Raw genomic sequence first — 19,851 nt, forward strand, 5'->3', positions numbered from 1 at the left:
TATGCCTTTTTCTCCTCTTAGAGTAATTTAAAGAGTCAGTTGCCCACCTGACATTCTTCCTTCTATAATTGTAGTCATTTTTTGTCTTAGAATTATAATCTAGAAATGACTCATCACAGCATTTATTTTGATTGCAGACATTTCCTTTTACTCCAGCAATATGAGAGATAGGTTTAATTACTTCTTTAGACATCCATGCAAGATGTTGTGAAGTTTTACATTCCTCGGTCGAAAAAGACATCTTCGTTCAAAATGCCCTTTATTTCCGCAATAATAGCAGTTAAAGGAATTGTTCTTGACTGTTCTCATGTGAGCAAAATTTGAAGGAGTACAATCCTTATTACTAAGATCGTTGACTGCTGAAGAAGTTTTTTCACATGAAGAGTTGTCATTAGCATGAACAAAATTGATTTTACCAGTACTTGGAGCGTTTATTCCCTTATAGCCCATACCACGTGTATCACGATGTTCTTTACATGCTCCAAGCATAGAATATAGTTTTGTAGAGATGAAATTGAATCTTTACAGATTCTCTTCCAGTGATTTTACCTTAATAAGGGCAGCAGCGAGATCAGTCTCCAAGGATTTTTCTCTGGCAAGGAGACTGAGTTCTCTGTCATTAAAACAATTTTGTTGAGAGTCATATCTTGATTCAGATTCTGTATGGACTAACTCCAATATACTTTTAAGAGAATCGACTAGACAGTCAGACTCAATCTTAATAAAAAAGTATATCAAAGAGTTATATCTCAATTTCTCGATTCAATACTTACTCAAGCAAATAGAAATCTACGAGTATAATTGAATACAATAGAAATTAACTTGAACGGTACCAAAGACCAATGTTCAAGGATCAATCAATTTCAATCAACAACCAAAGGTCGGATTTCCTAATTGATCGATTCAACGCATAACCTGTGATATTTCAATTATATAACAAAATATAATGGGAAAAAGAAATAACACAGACACCAGAAGTTTTGTTAACGAGGAAACCGCAAATGCAGAAAACTCTGGGACCTAGTCCAGATTGAACACACATTGTATTAAGCCGCTACAAACACTATCCTACTACAAACTAACTTCGATCTGGACTGTAGTTGAACCCCAATCAATGTCACACTGATCCAAGGTACATTTGCGCTCCTTACGTCTCTGATCCCAGTAGGATACTATGCACTTGATTCCCTTAGCTGATCTCACCCACAACTAAAAGTTGTTATGACCCAAAGTTGAAGACTTTAATAAACAAATTTGTATCACACAGAGAAGTCTACAGGAATAGATAAATCTGTCTCCCACAGAAATACCTACGAGTTTTGTTTCGTCTTTTGATAAATCAAGGTGAACATGAACCAATTGATATACCGAACTTATACTCCCGAAGAACATCCTAGAAATATCAATCACCTCATAATAATCTTAATCGACTAGCGAAACAAGATATTGTGGAATCACAAACGATGAGAAGAAGATGTTTGTGACTACTTTTTATCTTGCCTGTCGGAGATATTCATTTCGAGCCAATTATTCCAATTGCATTCAACACGATAGAAATAGCAAGATCATATCACGTAACTACGGAGAAGATAGTTGGGTCTGGCTTCACAATCCCAATGAAGTCTTCAAGTCGTTAACCTACAGGGTCTCGGTAGAAACCTAAGGTTAAAGGAGAATCGACTCTAGCTTATACAACTAGTATCACGCAGGAGGTGTGGGGATTAGGTTTCCCAGTTGCTAGAGTTCTCCTTTAATAATCTCCAAATCATGGTTTGCAATCTAAGTTACCTTGGTAACAAAGCATTTAATATTCACCGTTAGATGAAAACCTGATTAGATTCAAGCTAATATCTTTCAACCGTTATATCGAACTTAGCTTGTTATACACAAATGAAATGCACGTTCATTTAGGTTTGTGTAACCGTACCTAAACCTGTACACTTAGTTGGTTCAACAGTAGTTAACTAAATGGTTAGCCATATGAGCACTTTCATATCAACCATATTCATCTTCACCATAACTAGTTCAAGTGACTCAAAAGAACTAGTTAGAGAGTTGTTCAATTGCTTAGATCTCATAGAAGTATACAAGACACAATCGAAGCAAAAACGATTTTGATTCACTCGAATCGATTCATGAACATTATAGCCACGGTTTGCAAATATGCATTCCTTAGTATATGTATGTCTTTGTTCACGAATAAACCGTTTTTAAAAAATAACCCACTAAAGTACGCATACTGGTACACATACTTAAGTACCCGGATTGAGTTTGTTTTCAGTTCACAAGCTTCAGCAGAAATTCACGGGATGTGAACTTCTGACAATACGCGTACAGGTACGCGGACTTTAGTTCCGGTTATCCTAAGCATCAAAGTACGCATACTATGGTTAAAGGATTTTGGACTTACACAAGTATGGGCTAACATACAATGTTTATATCCATTCAAGGTTATATATTCTAAACTTTCATTTCAATCATTGAAACATTCTTAGAGGATGTTAAATAGAGGTTATTCACACACTATTTTTCATCAAAGCGATTTTCAAGATATTGAAATAATCAACATGAATTTCGTCAGTTGTAAAGATGAACTTGTCCAAAGCAAAAGCTTATCAACACATATTTCGAGAAATAGATAAGCGAGATGAACTCGTCTCGAAATAGCAAATGAGTATAATCGAAGTCTATATAGCAATACAACTTTTGTCTCAGATAGGAGATATAGTAGATTGACTTTTGAGTGATAAATAAGTTCAAGTCTCCACATACCTTTTAGTCGATGAAGTTCCACCAGTTCCTTGAGGAAAAACCAGGGAAACTCAAAACCTCTCCAGGTATGCGAGCAGGACGAGGAACTATGTTGGACGATACTCAGGACATTGTAAATGTGGCGAAACAACTTCAACATCTACGGCTAGATGGGACACCCTTCAAGAGTTCAAGAGAGTTGTTGAATCAATGGAGGATTTGGATTAGTGAGGCGGCACATAGGGGTGTAAATTCGGGCAGGCCGGGCCGCCCGACCCAAAAACTAAGACAGGCCGGGCAGGCCAGGCTTAATATTTGTGAGCCCGTAAACAAATTCAGGCCGGACAGGCCGGGCACAAGTAGATAATTTGCTACCCAAAGACCGCTCAAAGCCCGCTTTTTATACGGGCAGGCCAGATCGGGCCGGACAAGCCACTATTTTTTTTTTTAAGTTTAAATTTTCAAATGAACGGTATTAAATACAATATCCTTTCCTTTCCAACATCGCATATCGTAAGTGATAGTATTATTTTATATTTAAATTACACTGACAAATTTTTAATTTTAGCCTATAATAAATAATTAATTAGAGTACAATAAACTTTCTAATAAGAAAATATATTACCATTAATGTTTTGAAAAGGTTAATTATAAGTAAAAACAATTATATATTTTATTTTTCTTGACACAAAATTGACAATTATAAAATTGTAACTTTTAAGTCTTTTTAAGAGGATATTAAATGATTAATGGCACATACAAGACTTTCAGGCCGGACACCAGGCCGGGTATCAGGCCGGGCATCATAATTAATCGCGAAGCCCGAGACCGCCCAATAATTTAATCCAGGCCGGGCCGGGTGGTCCATGACGGGCCATAACAGGCTTTGGGCTACTTCGGGTACATGCGGGCTCGGACGGATACAGACAGACCGAGTATTTTCGGGTATTATTTACACCCCTAGCGGCACATGGAGGATCGAAACCTTATTCCGATCAGACATTTAGATTTATTTTGCTTTATTTTCGCGAACATCAAGATTTATTTGGGGATTTTGTTGGTCTTTTAACTCTGTCCTTTTGGTTTTGTGTGTTTTTAGAATGGAAAAATAATTTCTAAATGATATTTTCGATCCTATAGTTGTTTCCAGGTGCAAAAACGTTGATCAATCTATACTTCTTTGGTACCAGTTTTGAGCTTCAAAGAAAATGCAAAACATTATTTAATCCTTAAAAAAAAATCAAGAGACAAGAGTATAACCAGGAAGGATCAAACAGTGGTTGGTGAGAACATTTTATTTACTTAAAGCAAAAGTTATCACTGGAAATGGTTATCCATGGTTAATTAACCCCTCACTGAATGTAGATATGTTGTTCAAAAACACCACAACATCAATTAGAAAACCAGAATCAAGCTTTTTGACGTAAAGAAACTGTATACATTTTGGATAAGGGTGAAGGGTGAAGGCTAGAAGCACTTGAAGTGCTGACAACAAAAATAAACCCTAAAAATCTCAAAGAAAGAAAATCGAAGATGAAGAAAACTAGGGTTTTGTTTGTCTTCCTTTTGGAGTAGAGGAAGAGAGGGGAGAGAGAAAATTTTACCACAAAAATTAGCAACCTGGAAAGAGGACTAATGTAGTTGTTTTTCCCAAAATTAATCTTAATTCCGCACATCACAGTACTAACATTCTGTTTAAAAATCAGGTTTGCCACACCCTGCTTTCTGGATATACATCAAGCCACGAGAGAAAGCGGCAGTGTATAATTATAACCTAACCAACAACTAGTAAGAAATCACATATTATGCACATTAGTTGGTAAACTTGTGTGACACAAATCAACATATCTTGGAAGGATCATCAAGTTGCACAATCAAGAAATTGGATAAAGGAGACTCACTAAAATAACATACTTTCAATAAAATGTGAATATCATTTGACATCAAATTTTTTCAGAACAATGATACAGCAACAAGAATTTTTCTTTTTCTTCCAAAACTAGTGAATCTCTATGGACGTCCTTTTTCTCCTTAATAGGTGTTTCTCCATGATGGTAAACTACTTATACAAAGCGGACAATTCCATCTTCTTCACAACAATTGACCTATATAAAGCGGACAATTCCATCTTCTTCACAACAATTTACCTATCTAGGCTCTCCATCACAGTTATCAACCTCCTCATACCTTGGCAACTTTTCTTTGTTCAATCTGGCCTGTCAAAGGACACTGCATCTCTGTATAACTGATTGGAACCATTGTTGCTCCTGCAAATAATAGCAGCAGTAATTATTGTTTTATACATGTAACTAAGAGAAGGCAATACATCTAGGTTTTACTCCCATGCCCATGGCCCTTAGCATGTTACTCAAAGTAATATATTATTGTCCAGAAGGTGTAGATGGGAAATATAGATTAACCCTGTTATTTAGAAAGTACAGACTGCAATAATTGTGTGAGTTTATATTTTATACACGGATAGGATTCAGCTATTTTTAGATAAAAGGAAGAGAATTTACAACATATAGTTTTGTTGGTTACTCTCAAGCTACAAACAGAAGTTGTATCAACCGATTTCCAATGTTCAATTATAAGATCTTAAATTCAGATTGCTGCAAAAAATTGCAAGAAATTTCTATTTGCTGCAAATAAGTCTTACCTCCGATGCTTTCAGCAGATACAACACCCAGTTCATTCTTCGCAGTAGAAAGATAGTAAGCTCGTGCATCTCCAAGAGAGAGCTTAACAAGGAAATTCTGTTAAAGATGGCAATAGGAAGAAGTAGAATGATGACACTAACAGTCTCATGCTATCAATTACTAGGATAAAGTGTTTCCTTTAGAGGGAAACACCCTGTATTCAGTATGTAGCAGAGAACTAGCAGGTGACTGCTAAAAACTGATCAACCAAACAAACCTTGTTGAGAGAAAGATTGAGATACTGACCTATAACACTTAATTGTTTGGTTAGGTTACTTGCACCTCGACAGTGAAAAAATAGGGGGTAGGGGGAAATGTTTTCACAAAAGAGTTCTAACTTCAAAGATTAAAAACAACTGAAAAAACTTAAAGATGCAATTGAAATGTTTATTGAATTGAGGCATTAGAAAATTTAAAAGCATCGGAGCTAAATAAGAGCCTTCACTATATCACCAAGAGCATCAGAGCTAAAAGCATCAAAGATAAAGGATACAACAAAAGCCTTCACTATATCACCATTGCGAAAAGACAAGTGCATATCCACTTTATCAATTTCTGTGGCTCGAACATCTTGTTGCCTGTCAACATACTTTCTGGTAAGTTTAACATCAGTAACTTAAATAAGTATGCTCAATCTTACATTCCTGTGAAATACAAAGATTTGTCTAAGCCAACATCTACCAACCCAAAGGCAAAAGAAAGAAACTGTAAACATAACTACAACACTGATGACAAAAGTTATTTTTCCTGCTAGTGCTGCCTTAGAGATTCACCCCTTGCGGGCTCGGAAAGCGTAGTCGTTTCTTCTTCAATTAATAGGGGATATTCGGTGTACGGTCTGCCTACCCATGGGGTCGAAGATTCCCACTAATAGAATCCAATTCTCAAAATGACAACACTGACATGCATAGCAATTGGACTCTTCTCTGGGCATTAGCACCTGTACTTACTTGCTTAACTCATATTATGCCTAACTCACCATTCTTGATCCAAAATGAAAACATTACTAAACACACTTCAACAGAATGGCAACCAAGTTCCATTCAAAACTATACTACAAATATTGATCCTCAACCAAGAACAGGGCATTTTTCCTGTTTGAAAAATAGGTATGATTTTACAGTTTTTATCCATACATATTAACATTCTATTCTTACTACTAATAACCAATCAACTCTTCCAGACTTTGAACAATAATATTTCAGTTCCCTACTTATATATACATACGCACAGTTTCTTAAACTTCTACAATTTTTCCTATCATATACATACTCAGAAACATAAGTTCAATAAAATTTCCATAACCTGGAATAAGCATACATACCTGATAACCCCGCTAAACTTTTCTTTCACCGATTTGGTACCAACACACATAATATCAGCTGAAGCCATCTTAGCCATCACCTTAGTTACCCTAGCAATGACGATGGATCCAGGTTCAGGAACGGCACCATGACCTTTATGACCAGTAACCTCCACAATTGATCTCTTCTATCAGACAGACAAACAAAACAAAGAAATTCAATCATTGAAGATTCAAGAATCGAGAAAAAGTTAAACCTTAAAACCCTAAACCCTACCTGGTGAGGTGAATCGGATGGAGGGATGATGACCCGACGTCCAGTAAGAGAAGCGTGTATAGTTTTATTGTGTAAGTATGCACCTTTACCTGGGATTAGGGTTGATGAATAACCCAACACTTCTCCTGGTGTTACCATTACTTCTTCCTTCTCTTTTTCTACTTCCATCACCATATCTAATTTCTCTCTCTCTCTTTCTCTTTCTCAGAATTCAACAACGAGAAACTTGGTACGTGAGGCACGAACTTAGGTTAAAAGAAATTGGGCCAGCGAGTCAATTCCGAATGAGTTGTTTTGCGGTAAAGCCGATGTGGACTTCGGTTTGTCTCGGCGGAGGCCATACACTAGTACAATTTTGTATCGGGGAGATTATTGTTGTAATATCGGCTCCAGATTATACACAGATAATTTTTATAACTAGCATTTTTTTCACACATTTTATCTATTAAGATATAATAAAACATTACACAACACTCCACAGTCCTATTATTCAAATATTGAAGTATTTATTTCTGTTCAAGTGTGATCGTCTATAGACAAAATTGAGACAATACGACAACAAGGTATACACTTGATTATAGTTACGGTATAAAATCGATATACTACAGGATCACAGTTAAGTGTCTTGAATTAACGTACTAGTGTACTTTACTTTTTATTACAATAAAACATTTATAATTGCGGAATGTAAAAGTAAATCACACAACAAGATTTTGTTAACGAGGAAACCGCAAATGCAGAAAAATACAGGGACCTAGTCCATTGAATACTCTCAAAATTAAGCCGTTATACAAAGAACAAAGCCAACTTCGTATAGTTGAGACCAAGTAATCTACCCCAAGTTACTTAGTTCCCCCAGTATCCCTGCGCCTACAACCGTCTGGCTAACGCACGTGAATCCCAAGACAGAAATCACTATCTTGAGTTGCTTTACCGATGTAAAGTCTTAAGCACTCAACTCATTTTGATCGTCTTCCAAATAATAGAGGAACAAACCTGTTTGGTAACTACTTCAATAATCTATTTAGAAATGATATGTTCAGTTTGTGACAAAGGCTCTTCCGTTAAACAAGTAAACTCCTTTGTTGTGTAAGACATAAAGATCTGAAATAATCAGATCTAGATTCACAACTACCAGATTTGGATACCAAAGAATACCACCAAATGATAGTTGCTGATCTATACGGCTATTTGATCAAATATACCAAAGGTATATTAAATCTTAATCGGATCCCAGCCGATCAAGATGTGTGCACAAATATCAGGAGATGCGAAAACCAATACGAAAAATCTTATTGTCTTCAAATCTTCAATTGCCTTCAATTATACCTGCACACAAAAACTTGATTCCACTTATGATCAATCAAACACAGAACAGGGTATGTTAACAATGGATGATCATAAGTTGTTTTCAGATCTAAAAACAGTTCTGAAGATCCCGTCAATACTTTCATCTAGTTTGAGTGAGATTATGTCAGAAGAGAATGCTCTCAAGAATAATAAAACTAGGTGCAATCAGAGTTTGAACAACCGTTAATCAATCAAATCAATAATAGAAAACTAAAATAACAATGTAATTATCTAGTTTCCCACCAATGGTACTCGTAGAACTTCTTGATCCCATATAAGTCTTTAAACGAGCGGACGTAAGAGATTTCTCCTAATTAGGGTACTTTCCTCTCCGGATAGTCAGTTCCACCAGAAACAACACGAATGAAGTTTGCACGGCGGATAGTTTGCAATAAATGCAACCTTAACTATTTATAGACCAAGGTTGTTTGGACAACAAGGAAATTCCAAAACCGAAAGATTCTCAAGATATGCAAAAAAGTACCTAATTTTGGTTTTTATATTTCCAACTAATATCCAACATGTAATCCCGAAATCTCTCTTTCGAAAATATCTAGCACTTAACTAATATAGATTTTCAAGAGATATGTTTTGATTGCTAAAAAATCAAAAACATATAATTCGAAAATCTTAATTAAAAGATTCTCAATATTTCAATTAGAGATAAAAATTATGCACATGTTCAAATTGTGTCGACATATGGAACTAACCTATTTAGCAAACCCTAATTCCAAACTCACACAAAACCGTAAAATAATATGTGAATGTTGAAATCGGTTTTTCTCCTGGACCGGTTATACCATGACTCCCAACGTAGGTAGGGATCGTTTCTACCAAGTCTTTCAATATAAGTAGGGATCAGTTCTACCATGACTCCCAACAATATCTAGGATCGGTATTACCAATACAGGTAGGGATCAGTTCTACCAAGATTCCCAACAATAGATAAGATCGGTTTTACCATGTATCCCAAAGTAGGTAGGGATCGGTTTTACCTTGACTCTCAACATAAGTTAAGATTGGTTCTTCCAGAATTCTCATCTTAGGTTCGGATTGGTCATCCAATAGATCTTCATAGAAAATCGGACCAAAACACCTAGTGATTTCTTTTCGATTACGAAGCAAGTTCGTATATGTACTTCCTTTAAACATATGTAATGAAACATAGTTTCCTAGGATGAAATCACACATATATCCAATACACAATCAAGTAACAAGTTACATAGATTATGTTGATGTCGCATTTACGAAGTTCAGAAGACAAACATTATACTTCGTAATTCAACTAGAACTTGACCCGTGCCGTAACGGCACGTTTTCAAAAATAAGTAAGAAAATTTATATCAACTTTGTTGTTACCCTATAAATTCACAATTACACTTCATACTTTTTTATTATTTTTTTTATTTTTATAATAACCGAGCTTATTATAACACTAAAAAATTCAAGCACAACTTCCATAATATTGTGTTTCTTGTATCATATCGACATTGATTAAACATTGCACCCTACTACATTGACCAACTGCAATACCACCACCAGAACCACCAATTACCACTACTTTTTCCACCAGTATCATTGTCGCCACTGGCTCCATGCATCACCACTCACAAATACCAGTATCCAGTATCGATCCATAATATTTGTTGATGGTATTATTAACAAATTTGTTTAGTGTGATTATATATTTATTATGATAATGAATAAGACATTTATTACGAGGTGAATTTCTAACTTCCAATCATACAATCACTTATAGACACTTGCATTAAGAACCATTGATTTATATTCTTCCTAAACAAATTTTGAGGACAATACCAAAAAAAATAATAAATTAAGATAAATATCAAATATTTGGAGGATGATACCAAATCATCAAGGAAAGAAGGTTAAGCGGAAGTATGTTCTTGGATTTAAGTTTTTTTTTCTATATCTCCTTCCCAAATTTATTTCTGATTTAGGTTTGCACAAAAGTGGAATTAAAGTTTTTTTATATACTTTTCCTATCGGGAGTGAGTGAGAGAAGCAATTGTTTAGTTTTATGGGAATGTAGGTTTATTATTTTTGGTCGATCAAATTCTCCGCTTTGCTTATGACTTTTGAGATGAGAAAAAGAGAACACGTAACAAATTATTTATCAAATAAAGCGTGTATTTATAGAATCGACCACAACCATGAATATATCAGTTGGAGGGAAAATCAAGATCGCTCTTTATGTTGACTAACTTCGGCCAACTTTTTTTATAATACGGAACAAAGAAACAAAAAAAAAATCACCTAGATATGATATAACCCGTGGCGTAACTGTACGACTCAATAATAAGTTATTTTATTGTGTACTGAATTTGACTCAAACCATTCATTAGCGATTATATTGCGTTGCATTCTATATTTTCTTGATTTTCATGTATTTTAACCGAATTTATTTTATCATTTAGACGATCGACCACATCTTGTTTGCTTTATAATGTTATTCGGTTTATGGCGACACATAATTAACAGAATATATTACTACTCATCATCACCTGACACCACCACAAAATCACCGTATACCACTTCTTTCCTAAACTCCCCCCCCACCCCACTCAGTTGGGCATGCTTTTAATTTTTAATTACAAACGTCGTGCATGAAGTTTAAACTTAGTAAACTTAAGTCGTCAATTAATTTGTTCCATTATTTATTTTTTTGTCATGTTCTCTTTTATATTGTAGTCAATTTTATTTTAACATTAAAAACCATGATTTATTCGATCAGGTACCATATATATTAGGGATACCATTTAGGTGGTCCAGCGGTTATGATCATATTGTCTTATATATCTTGTACCATCATCGAATATTTGGTTTTTGTCCTTACCAATCGGGCTAAAAACATCCAATTATATCTTTCACAATATAATATTACATGTTTTGTAAAGACACAAAATTATTATTGTCCGACCAACAACCACCACCATAAAAATTATCCATCTCCACTATTTCTTCCACTACCAGTAATCTTACCGCCTCCACCACTCACAAACACTCGTCACTATTTCTAACACCCATACTTCTTCCACTGCTACCATTTAATAATATTATGATTTTTAGTAAAATTAATTATTAATAAAATATGTATTTATGAGATTAATTAAGGGGACAGTTATAATAAAACATCAACTAATCATTCATTATAAGCATTTAATGAGATAGTAATTAATAAAACATTTATAATTGTTAAGTTGAACAGACCATAACCGTAGATTTATCTTCTTCCTAGAAAAATCTCAGCCACTCTTTATCTAGGCTAAGTTATCCAAATTGTGCTTTATATTCTATATATTCATCGTCGACACTTTGATCATAATAATTTGACCAAGTCTAATACTAGAGTATTAAATATAACCTCACATGTTATAATTTCAATCTTAAACGACTTGAAAGTAATGATAAGAATGGAAACAGGTCAAATCAGTATCACTAACCTCAAGCGGAAGAATAATGTCTTCATTATAGTCAATACATCTTCACGTTCTTCAAGTCTTCAAAGTAATACGTGTATGTCTTAACATTCCTAGACTTTCTAGTCTAACCTAAACGAAGTTGACTCTAGTACATTTAATCAAGCGACGGTAAATGAGTTTTGATATTAAAATATGACAACCAGCCTTGACATACCAACGCTTGGTGGGTTCAACCTAGCAATGCTCTAACAAGGGATAAACCCAGTTTGAGCTTCAACTGGTTTGATTTATACTATGTAGATCCGAAATTTAAACCTAAAAATGACCATCTATCAAATACTATAAAAACCAATCTAATAAACAACATAATAAATAGAAATGCTGAAATCGTTGTAAATTGTACGTGGTAACACAAAAGATTATAATTGAACTATGCCATCATATTGAGGTGATCCAAGTATATCCGAACCTCATATCAAATCCAATATACGTATAATATCAAGGAAAAAATCTAACAAAACTGTGACCTCCGCAATCGATTAATTTATATATGTGTGTGTGTCGATTACTCAAAAAATACATCATTTGAATGCCCAAAATTTCAAAATCCAAATTAATAAAATTAACAAAATTACAGAAAAAATGTAGCATAGAAACGATTCATACGAACCTTGAAACCTGACAATTTCATGGGAGCTAAGTCTATGACAACAATGTTTTTTTTTTCTTATCTTTTTTTTTTGAGAACCATAAAGTTGTCTGATGGTTCTCATGCTCCCTCCCACTGCGGAGGTAGGGGTCAAAACCCTTAATTGCCAAACTAACTAATATGAAGGAGTTTGGATGTAGTCTAGGGACCATTGTACTACCTATAAAAAAAGTTTATCACAACAAAGAAAAACTGAATTTATCCAAATAATGCACGATCATGTCCATTTTATTGATGAAAAATGTCAGATATGAATTTATGTTTTGCAAGCACAAATCTGGACCACCATTTATATAAGCTAACTTAGCCACTACCATAACAACACGGGCTCGATATAAATATGTACCATTCTTCTTTTGTTACTACCAAGGAGTTAATATCATGTATCAGTATCGTATCGGTCGGGTCCGATACATCTATACAAAAGATTATATCGGTTTTTATTGGTGATACATCATTAAGACTAGAATTTTAAATATTTATAGATGTTTCAATCTAAAAAAATTGGTACCATATGTTGCATTAATTCTCAAAATCAAAAGCTTCAAAGTACAAATTCGAAAACATTCCACTATCTATCACATATTTATTACTCCTATTTCAGATGACCTTGTTTTTGCTACTAACATGAATTGATGATATGGAACATAAAAGTGTCAATGATAATGAATTGTCATGATAAATCTTCAGAAAAAAAGAGAAGGAGCAACAAAGAACCATTGTTGTTTTAAGGATAAAAAACTCATTGAAAAAACAAAACTAGTGACAAAACCCCTAGGTGAACAAACTAGTGATAAGAAAAAACCGGTCATATTATTTCTACCAAATAAAAACCGTTTCAAATAAAACTGGGACAAAAACCCCAAGCCAAATAATAATGTGTAAATTTAGTTTTTGTTACTTTAAAAAAAGACAAACATGCCCTTGACCTTTTCTTCTTCTTCTTCTTCTCTGATTTCTTTTTTCTTCTTTCTTCCGTCTCCTTCTCCCACCACCATCATCACCAGCAGCAACAATTCTCCACGAACACCAGCAGCAACACCTCCGTCACCACAAGCAGCAACACCTACGTCACCACCAGCATCAATTTCGTCTTCAAAATTTGGTTTTCTTCTCCGTAATAGTTGAGAAAGAGGGTTAAATCTAGATCGTGGTTCTTAAAAATGGGTTAGTGCATCAAACCTCTTTAATTCTTCATTGTAATTCGTATCTCTGTAGTTTAATTTTGCTTTGATTGAGAGTGATGTTGTTGAATCGATTACTGAAATCAGAATTCACAGAAAAGGTAAATCGGAGGTCAAATTTAGGGTTTATGTTTTGATTGATTCTTTTTTATTAAATCTCAATGGTCTGTTAGAATTAAAGTGGGTTTGTTCTGATTTGAAGTAGAGATGGTAGTATGAAGTTTAATTTTGATTTCGTAGAGAATTATGGTTTATAATCTTCCCTAAATTAAGAAACTAGGGTTCTTCTTTGATATTGATCTATCTGCAAAATTTAGGGAGAGGGGTTTGATTAAGAAGGAGATGATTGAGAAAAGGATGTTGATGAATTTGAATCTCTGATGAGTTAAGAATAGAGATCTGATTTTAAGTTGAAATAGTGGAAGAGATTGTTATGTTTCTTAACAAATTAGAAGATTTAGTTGCTGCTGCTGTTTGGTAAATGGGTTTTGGACCTAGAAATATATTTACTGAGATGTAGTATATCAATTGATAGAGTTATAAATATCCTTGAAACTGCAGTTGATAGTTGTGATAATTAGTTTAGGTTATGATGAGTTGCAGGGATTATGAAGCTACAAATATGATGAAGGTGATGGCTTGAGATGTTATGGAGTGAACTGATGATGAATTCTTTTAATGGATATGAAATAGACATTTCAGTTGTTGATAGAAATGAAATAGACATTTCAGTTGTTGAGAATTTGATGTGTTTAGGTTAATTAACTTACAAAAGTTACGGACACAGACTTGGAAGTTTGTGTTGGTGAAATGAAAATATGTGGAAAATGATGAAACCAATTTCGGTTTCATCTAGGTTTGGTGAAACCAATTTTGGTTTCCATCATCTTTAATTTGTGTTGTTCTTTTGAATTAATTGGATTCATTATACTATGACGTTGTTCAATTTTGAAATAGAAATTGGTGACTGGTGTTTTCATCATTTGTTTTGAAGTTCTAAGGGAATTTGATTTACTGAGTTTGGGGTTTGTGTTTTCAATTGTATTGGATTTTTGAGGGAATTTGATTTCTGAGTTGGGGTTTTGTGTTTGTTTATGTTTTCATTCTCAATTTGTGTGTTTTACTTTTTTAGGTTGATGACGTTTTGGAGTTAAAATGTTTATAAGAAAACCACCACTTCCTAGAATGCTGCTAAACAATGTCTCATGCATGAGAAATGCCCAACTAATTCTTCGAAACATTAATGCATCAGTCCATGACGGAGGTGCACTCGTGTTAACAGGAGCAAGTGGTGCAGGAAAATCCACTTTCTTAAGAATGTTAGGTTGTTTCTCAAATCCTTCAGCTGGAGAGATCCTACGGAACGGTCACGACATTACAAAGGCAGGAGTTTCTATCCGGGTATAGGCAACTCATTTACCTATCCAGATTGAGGATGCGATGATATTGAGGTTGCCATAGAGGTTCCCGAGAAGGAAAACCATGGTGGATTTGCTTGATTGATCGTGGAGATGTATGGAGAGGGTTATCTGGTGGTTTAGTTTTTGTTGCAGAGGAAGTGGGATTTTATCCCTTCAGGTAATACATGTAACCTGATCATAATTTAACCACTTTCTAATAAGAAATTTGTTGTTTAAGTCTGTACATATTATTGTGGATTGAATTGCTAGATACTAATCTATGAATTTCAGAAAATAATAGTAGTTAGGCATAAATTTTGAACTTCTCCTTGCCAAAGATGCTTTATACTTAATAAATAATTCATGTATATGCAATGAGGTCCGTCCCTGCTCCATCATGTATAAAATTGTTGATGTTGTTTTCTGCATCATTCTTTTGGAAAATTTCGTAGTTCTTAGTCACGTCTTTGCAGGATTCATGCCTTATTGGGTATTATAGTAAGAGATTCTATCCGGGTATAGGGTTTCCTTCTGCTTACACTATCATTTGAAGTTTTACGACATTAGCAATTTACCATAGACTAACTATACCATCAATATTTAAGTACTGAGGAATCCATATATCTGAAGCATAAGCTCCAGAGCTCCACTAAACAAGCAGAAATTCGGCAGAGAGAGAGACTGACTTCCTTGAATATATACTTCAATGTCATTATCGTGCTAAGATTATTGTCTGTTTTGTGAATTAGTAGTTTCTCCAATTTGTGTTCACTTTATTATGCTTTAGACATTAAATTGTATTATGCAAGCCAACTATCTATATTTAATCAGATCTTTTGGTTTATGTGGGCTTCTTATCCTGGGCACGTTATAGTATCAAATATATTCGTCCTGTGTTAACCAGTTTTTTCTTCATCTATTGGCAGGTTCAGTTCATCATTGAAGTTTGTGTTGGTGAAATGAAAATATGTGGAAAAATGATGAAACCAATTTCGGTTTCATCTAATTTTGGTGAAACCAACTTTGGTTTCATCATTTTTGCCTAGTTTATTTTGGTTTGGTTTCATCATTGAAGCTGTGTTGGAGAAATGACAATATGTGAAAAAATGATGAAACCTAATTAGGTTTTATCTAGTTTTGGTCATTTTTGCCTAGTTTATTTTGGTTTGGTTTCATCATTGAAGCTGAGTTATATAGTAATTTCAACCCCAAACTCAACTTACTTTTTTTTTTCTTTTTCATCAGTGAAAGGAGTATCAGCAACATTTAAACAGGTTCAAGCGATTATCAATTACTTCAACCTGTTTAATGCTTTGAAGTAATAGTTGGTGGAGATCAGAAGTAGCGGAAAATTACTCTTCTCTGATCTTTCTCTGGGTCTGAAATGGCTAGGTACTCACTGTTTCATTGTTTGGATTTTAATTTACTGACCGATCTCTATGGGTTTTGTTAATCAAAGTGGAAGAAATGCTTACGTAATGCCCTGAAAATCTGTTCATCTTCAATTAGTTTTATCAAAATTCATTCTTTAGTTTCAGTTAATTTTGTTTCAGTTAGTTTTATATCCCTTATAATTTCAATTTTGTTAAGCCATATATAATTTTTACTCCAAAAATTACCCTAAGTTTTATTGATGTCAGTTGAGTTTTTCATATATATTTAGATTGGTTATCCTATTTATGTTATCTTATTTACCGAACCAGGATCAATTTCTGTTAATAATGTGAGTTTAGTTCTATCATATCTTCCAAAGATCATTTTTAAGAGGGTTGATGCAACTCCTTACTATTTGGATTACTGATTTTTGTTTTTACAAGTTTTGCTTTCTCTAGTTAAGGGCGAACTTCTAACATTGCTTCAGGTATATAAGATTTAATATTAAATGTACAGACCAAGTTGTTCACTGATTCTGTTCACAGATGGCCATCTCAAGATAAACAATTGAATTATCTCCCAATGGACCCAATTTATTCAGTGATTTCCTTTGTTTATGCTTGCAATAATGAAGTGTTTGCCAGAATACATATTTTTTCTTTCATTACTAGATTTCACAACTAATTACCATAAGTTGTTCATACAAAAACTATCCATGCTTCAAACAAGTTCACCAGAAGTCATCTCAGTTCAGCCTAACTATCAAACTACTCTCCTACCAGTACAACTTCATGCTTGTTGCGCAAGTTCAAAAATTAAAGGCGAATTATGATGCAAGTAAGATTCTACAAGCTCGCTTAGAGCCTACCAGGTAGGTTTGTGGTTAGTATAGTAAGCATAAATAAATGGTAACATTCCTACAAGGAACTACAACCCCTCTTTTGCAGTGGGCTGCTCATCGGCTTGACAAGCATATATATGCGTTTAGCTGCTCCATCCTTTTTTTGGTTGTAATTTTTTGGAGCACACACGTATTGTGCTCCAGTTAGCATAATCTAAAGGAGAAACACAAGCTTTTTCAATTTAGTTAGGAAGTGGTTAGTGCTACATTAGGATAAGAATATCTTGAAAGGGCACATGTTTACAGTACTACGTGCTACATTTATCTTTTGCTGTGATATCTTATCTGCTCTCTTTGCAGTGCTAAAATTATTTACTTTTAACCTTCTAAAATTGATCAAGTGCTTCGTGCATTTATTTCGCAGGTGCCCGGTGTGTCATCGACGTGCAACGTTCTGGCAAAATCAAACTAACCAAGTATGTTACAGTTCCGAAATTTTTCCATTCGATTAACGAGTATATTTGTAATGGTGTTCCACTCTTTCTAGGAATTTCAAGCAAAACTCAAAAGGGTACTGTTCCAATCTCACACCAAATGAAAAGATATCCAGCAACATGGCCAATCAAAAAAAGGTTGCAACAAAGAGCATGAATTTTTTCCTTACCAGAGTTAAAATTTGGTAGAAATTTTCGTATTTTCCTTGGTCAAAACAACTGGAATGGATATTCCATGTGTAGACCTCATCATATGTTTCTCTTGATTATACTATTTTGTTGTTGTTGTAAGGAAATATTCTTGCCAACAGAGAGAATGACAACAATAACAACAACTAAACTACCATCAGTACCATAAATCAAGCAACTCAAGTAAAATTGACGAAAAAATTAGTAACAATTAGAAGGGATATGCCTGTATCAGATTTTGCGAAAAGATACGAGATAATTAGAAGAGTGCTATTTATTACACGGATGCTATGAATGAAAATGTATTGAAGGAATTTCGGTCTAACAAGCATGGAGGCAACCACCCCTTACTAGGAATTTTGAGCGATGCAAGCATCAATCCCTTTTAACGTATTATATATACTCTTCGAAGTAACACTATGTTGATGCTTCTATATCAAATTATATTTTAACAATAACATAAAAATATAAACATAATTTGAAAATTTTGGCAAAACCAATATGACATTTCTTTCTGTTATAAGCGGGTTGAGATGAAAGAAATCAAAATACAGACCCTACAATTGAAAGCTTAATAGAGCAAATTATTAAGGAACCAATGAATTCGTGGTAATGGTAGCTCACAACCTTCCACAGCTGAAAATGGAGACGATACAGATTCTCAAGCGGCGAAACCAATAAAAGAACTCCACTGATGAGGATACCGCTTACCGATACCTAAAGGCTAAAGATATTTGTGTCTTAACATTTGGTGTTTTTGTTTTTCACGCAGTTTACCATATGTGGTTTGTTTGGAGGATTTTGTTTTTTTTATTGTTACGGTGGTTTAGGTGTTGGTTGTTCGGTTTACGGTGGTTCAGTGTGTTTCCTGTTTCCAGAGTGAAGGTAATACATGTTTATGAAACCACTGTCAAGATTAATCTTGACTAATTTGTCCAACTACTAGATCAATATTTTTGATATGTACTTCCATTTATGCAGCCGAAACAACCCACTTAGCATTGGATCCTTGGACATTGAAATGAAATGGGGGCATTGCATCCTAAGATTTCAAAATGCACGAGTTAATGCGCGTTTGTATACATTTTGTTTAGGATCCAACCATAGATCTTTCACAGCAATATTTGTCTCTCTGAACTCAAGTTTAGAATACCTAGATATGCCACTTCTTATCCAAGAACCTGCAAGGCTGCAACCACCATGACTCATTGACTAAGTTTAAACGTATTTCTAGGGACCCTTCCCCTTACATCCTCCACCAAAACAAAAATCAACAAATCTGTAGGTGTATATGCCAAATCATTACGAATAAATTTGCTGCTTTCCTAATAAAAAAAAAATCTGCAGCAGTATTACTTTTCTTGAAAAAATATCTGACTTGATTGGGGTATACCTAATGAGACAAAACCCAAGACATTTTGAAGTAAAAGAAGCCACCTCTAAATCTTGTATTTTCTAAATGGCTAATATGCTCTTGTTTAATTAACACTAAAAATTCTGATTAGGTTAATTAATTGAGTTTAGATTAAAATTTTGAAAATGAGAATTCAGTAGATTAAACCTTTTATATGTCTTATGAGTTCGATTTCGATCAAAAAATTTAGTTTTGAAAATATGAAAGGTCGTCAAGATCCAGGTTTGAATAAGGTGCCAACCAAGATCCGCCGGCTTGGTCGACGTTTGAATAGGATGTCGACTAAGTATAGCAGGCATGGTCCTCGGATGAATAACACGCCGACCATTTTTAGGTCGGAAGGGTCTTTGAATGACGAATATGCCGACTATCTTGGGCCAGCAATCTTACGGTCGGCATGTAAATATTTCCTACCATGCCGGC

General features: G+C 34.4%; 1 protein-coding gene and 1 long non-coding RNA gene across 5 annotated transcripts; one reads left to right on the forward strand and one right to left on the reverse strand.

The window, feature by feature from the left end:
• Positions 1-4,633: 4,633 nt before the first annotated feature.
• On the reverse strand, positions 4,634-7,263 carry LOC113331070 (exosome complex component CSL4-like). Of its 4 annotated transcripts, none has more exons than XM_026577854.1 (5): positions 7,031-7,263; positions 6,775-6,938; positions 5,944-6,043; positions 5,411-5,492; positions 4,634-5,018 (listed from the first exon to the last, which is right to left on the reverse strand). In XM_026577854.1, the coding sequence occupies exons 1-5, from the start codon at positions 7,202-7,204 to the stop codon at positions 4,933-4,935; spliced, it is 606 nt and encodes a 201-aa protein (XP_026433639.1). In that variant the 5' UTR covers positions 7,205-7,263; the 3' UTR covers positions 4,634-4,932. The 4 variants fall into 4 exon arrangements, with proteins under 4 accessions (XP_026433639.1, XP_026433638.1, XP_026433641.1 ...); XM_026577853.1 differs by having other exon boundaries at positions 6,775-6,941; positions 7,031-7,261; XM_026577856.1 differs by having other exon boundaries at positions 5,944-6,028; positions 7,031-7,260.
• Positions 7,264-16,190: 8,927 nt separating this feature from the next.
• On the forward strand, positions 16,191-18,121 carry LOC113330981. The gene is made up of 3 exons (XR_003350617.1): positions 16,191-16,508; positions 17,756-17,807; positions 17,879-18,121. It is a non-coding gene; the product is annotated as an uncharacterized LOC113330981 (long non-coding RNA).
• The last annotated feature ends 1,730 nt before the right edge of the window (positions 18,122-19,851 follow it).

Source organism: Papaver somniferum, unplaced genomic scaffold, assembly GCF_003573695.1.
Source record: "Papaver somniferum cultivar HN1 unplaced genomic scaffold, ASM357369v1 unplaced-scaffold_123, whole genome shotgun sequence".
NCBI classification, from domain to species: Eukaryota; Viridiplantae; Streptophyta; class Magnoliopsida; order Ranunculales; family Papaveraceae; genus Papaver; species Papaver somniferum.

Bases quoted from the DNA above. Each gene is read 5' to 3' on its own strand.
- LOC113331070 (XM_026577853.1), bottom strand. From the start codon at position 7,204: ATGGTGATGGAAGTAGAAAAAGAGAAGGAAGAAGTAATGGTAACACCA. The intron at 5,493-5,943 runs GTATCCTTTATC...TTCCTTGTTAAG, and splicing joins ATATAGTGAAGGCTTTTGTT to CTCTCTCTTGGAGATGCACG. The intron at 5,019-5,410 runs GTAAGACTTATT...TATTATTTGCAG, and splicing joins ATCTGCTGAAAGCATCGGAG to GAGCAACAATGGTTCCAATC.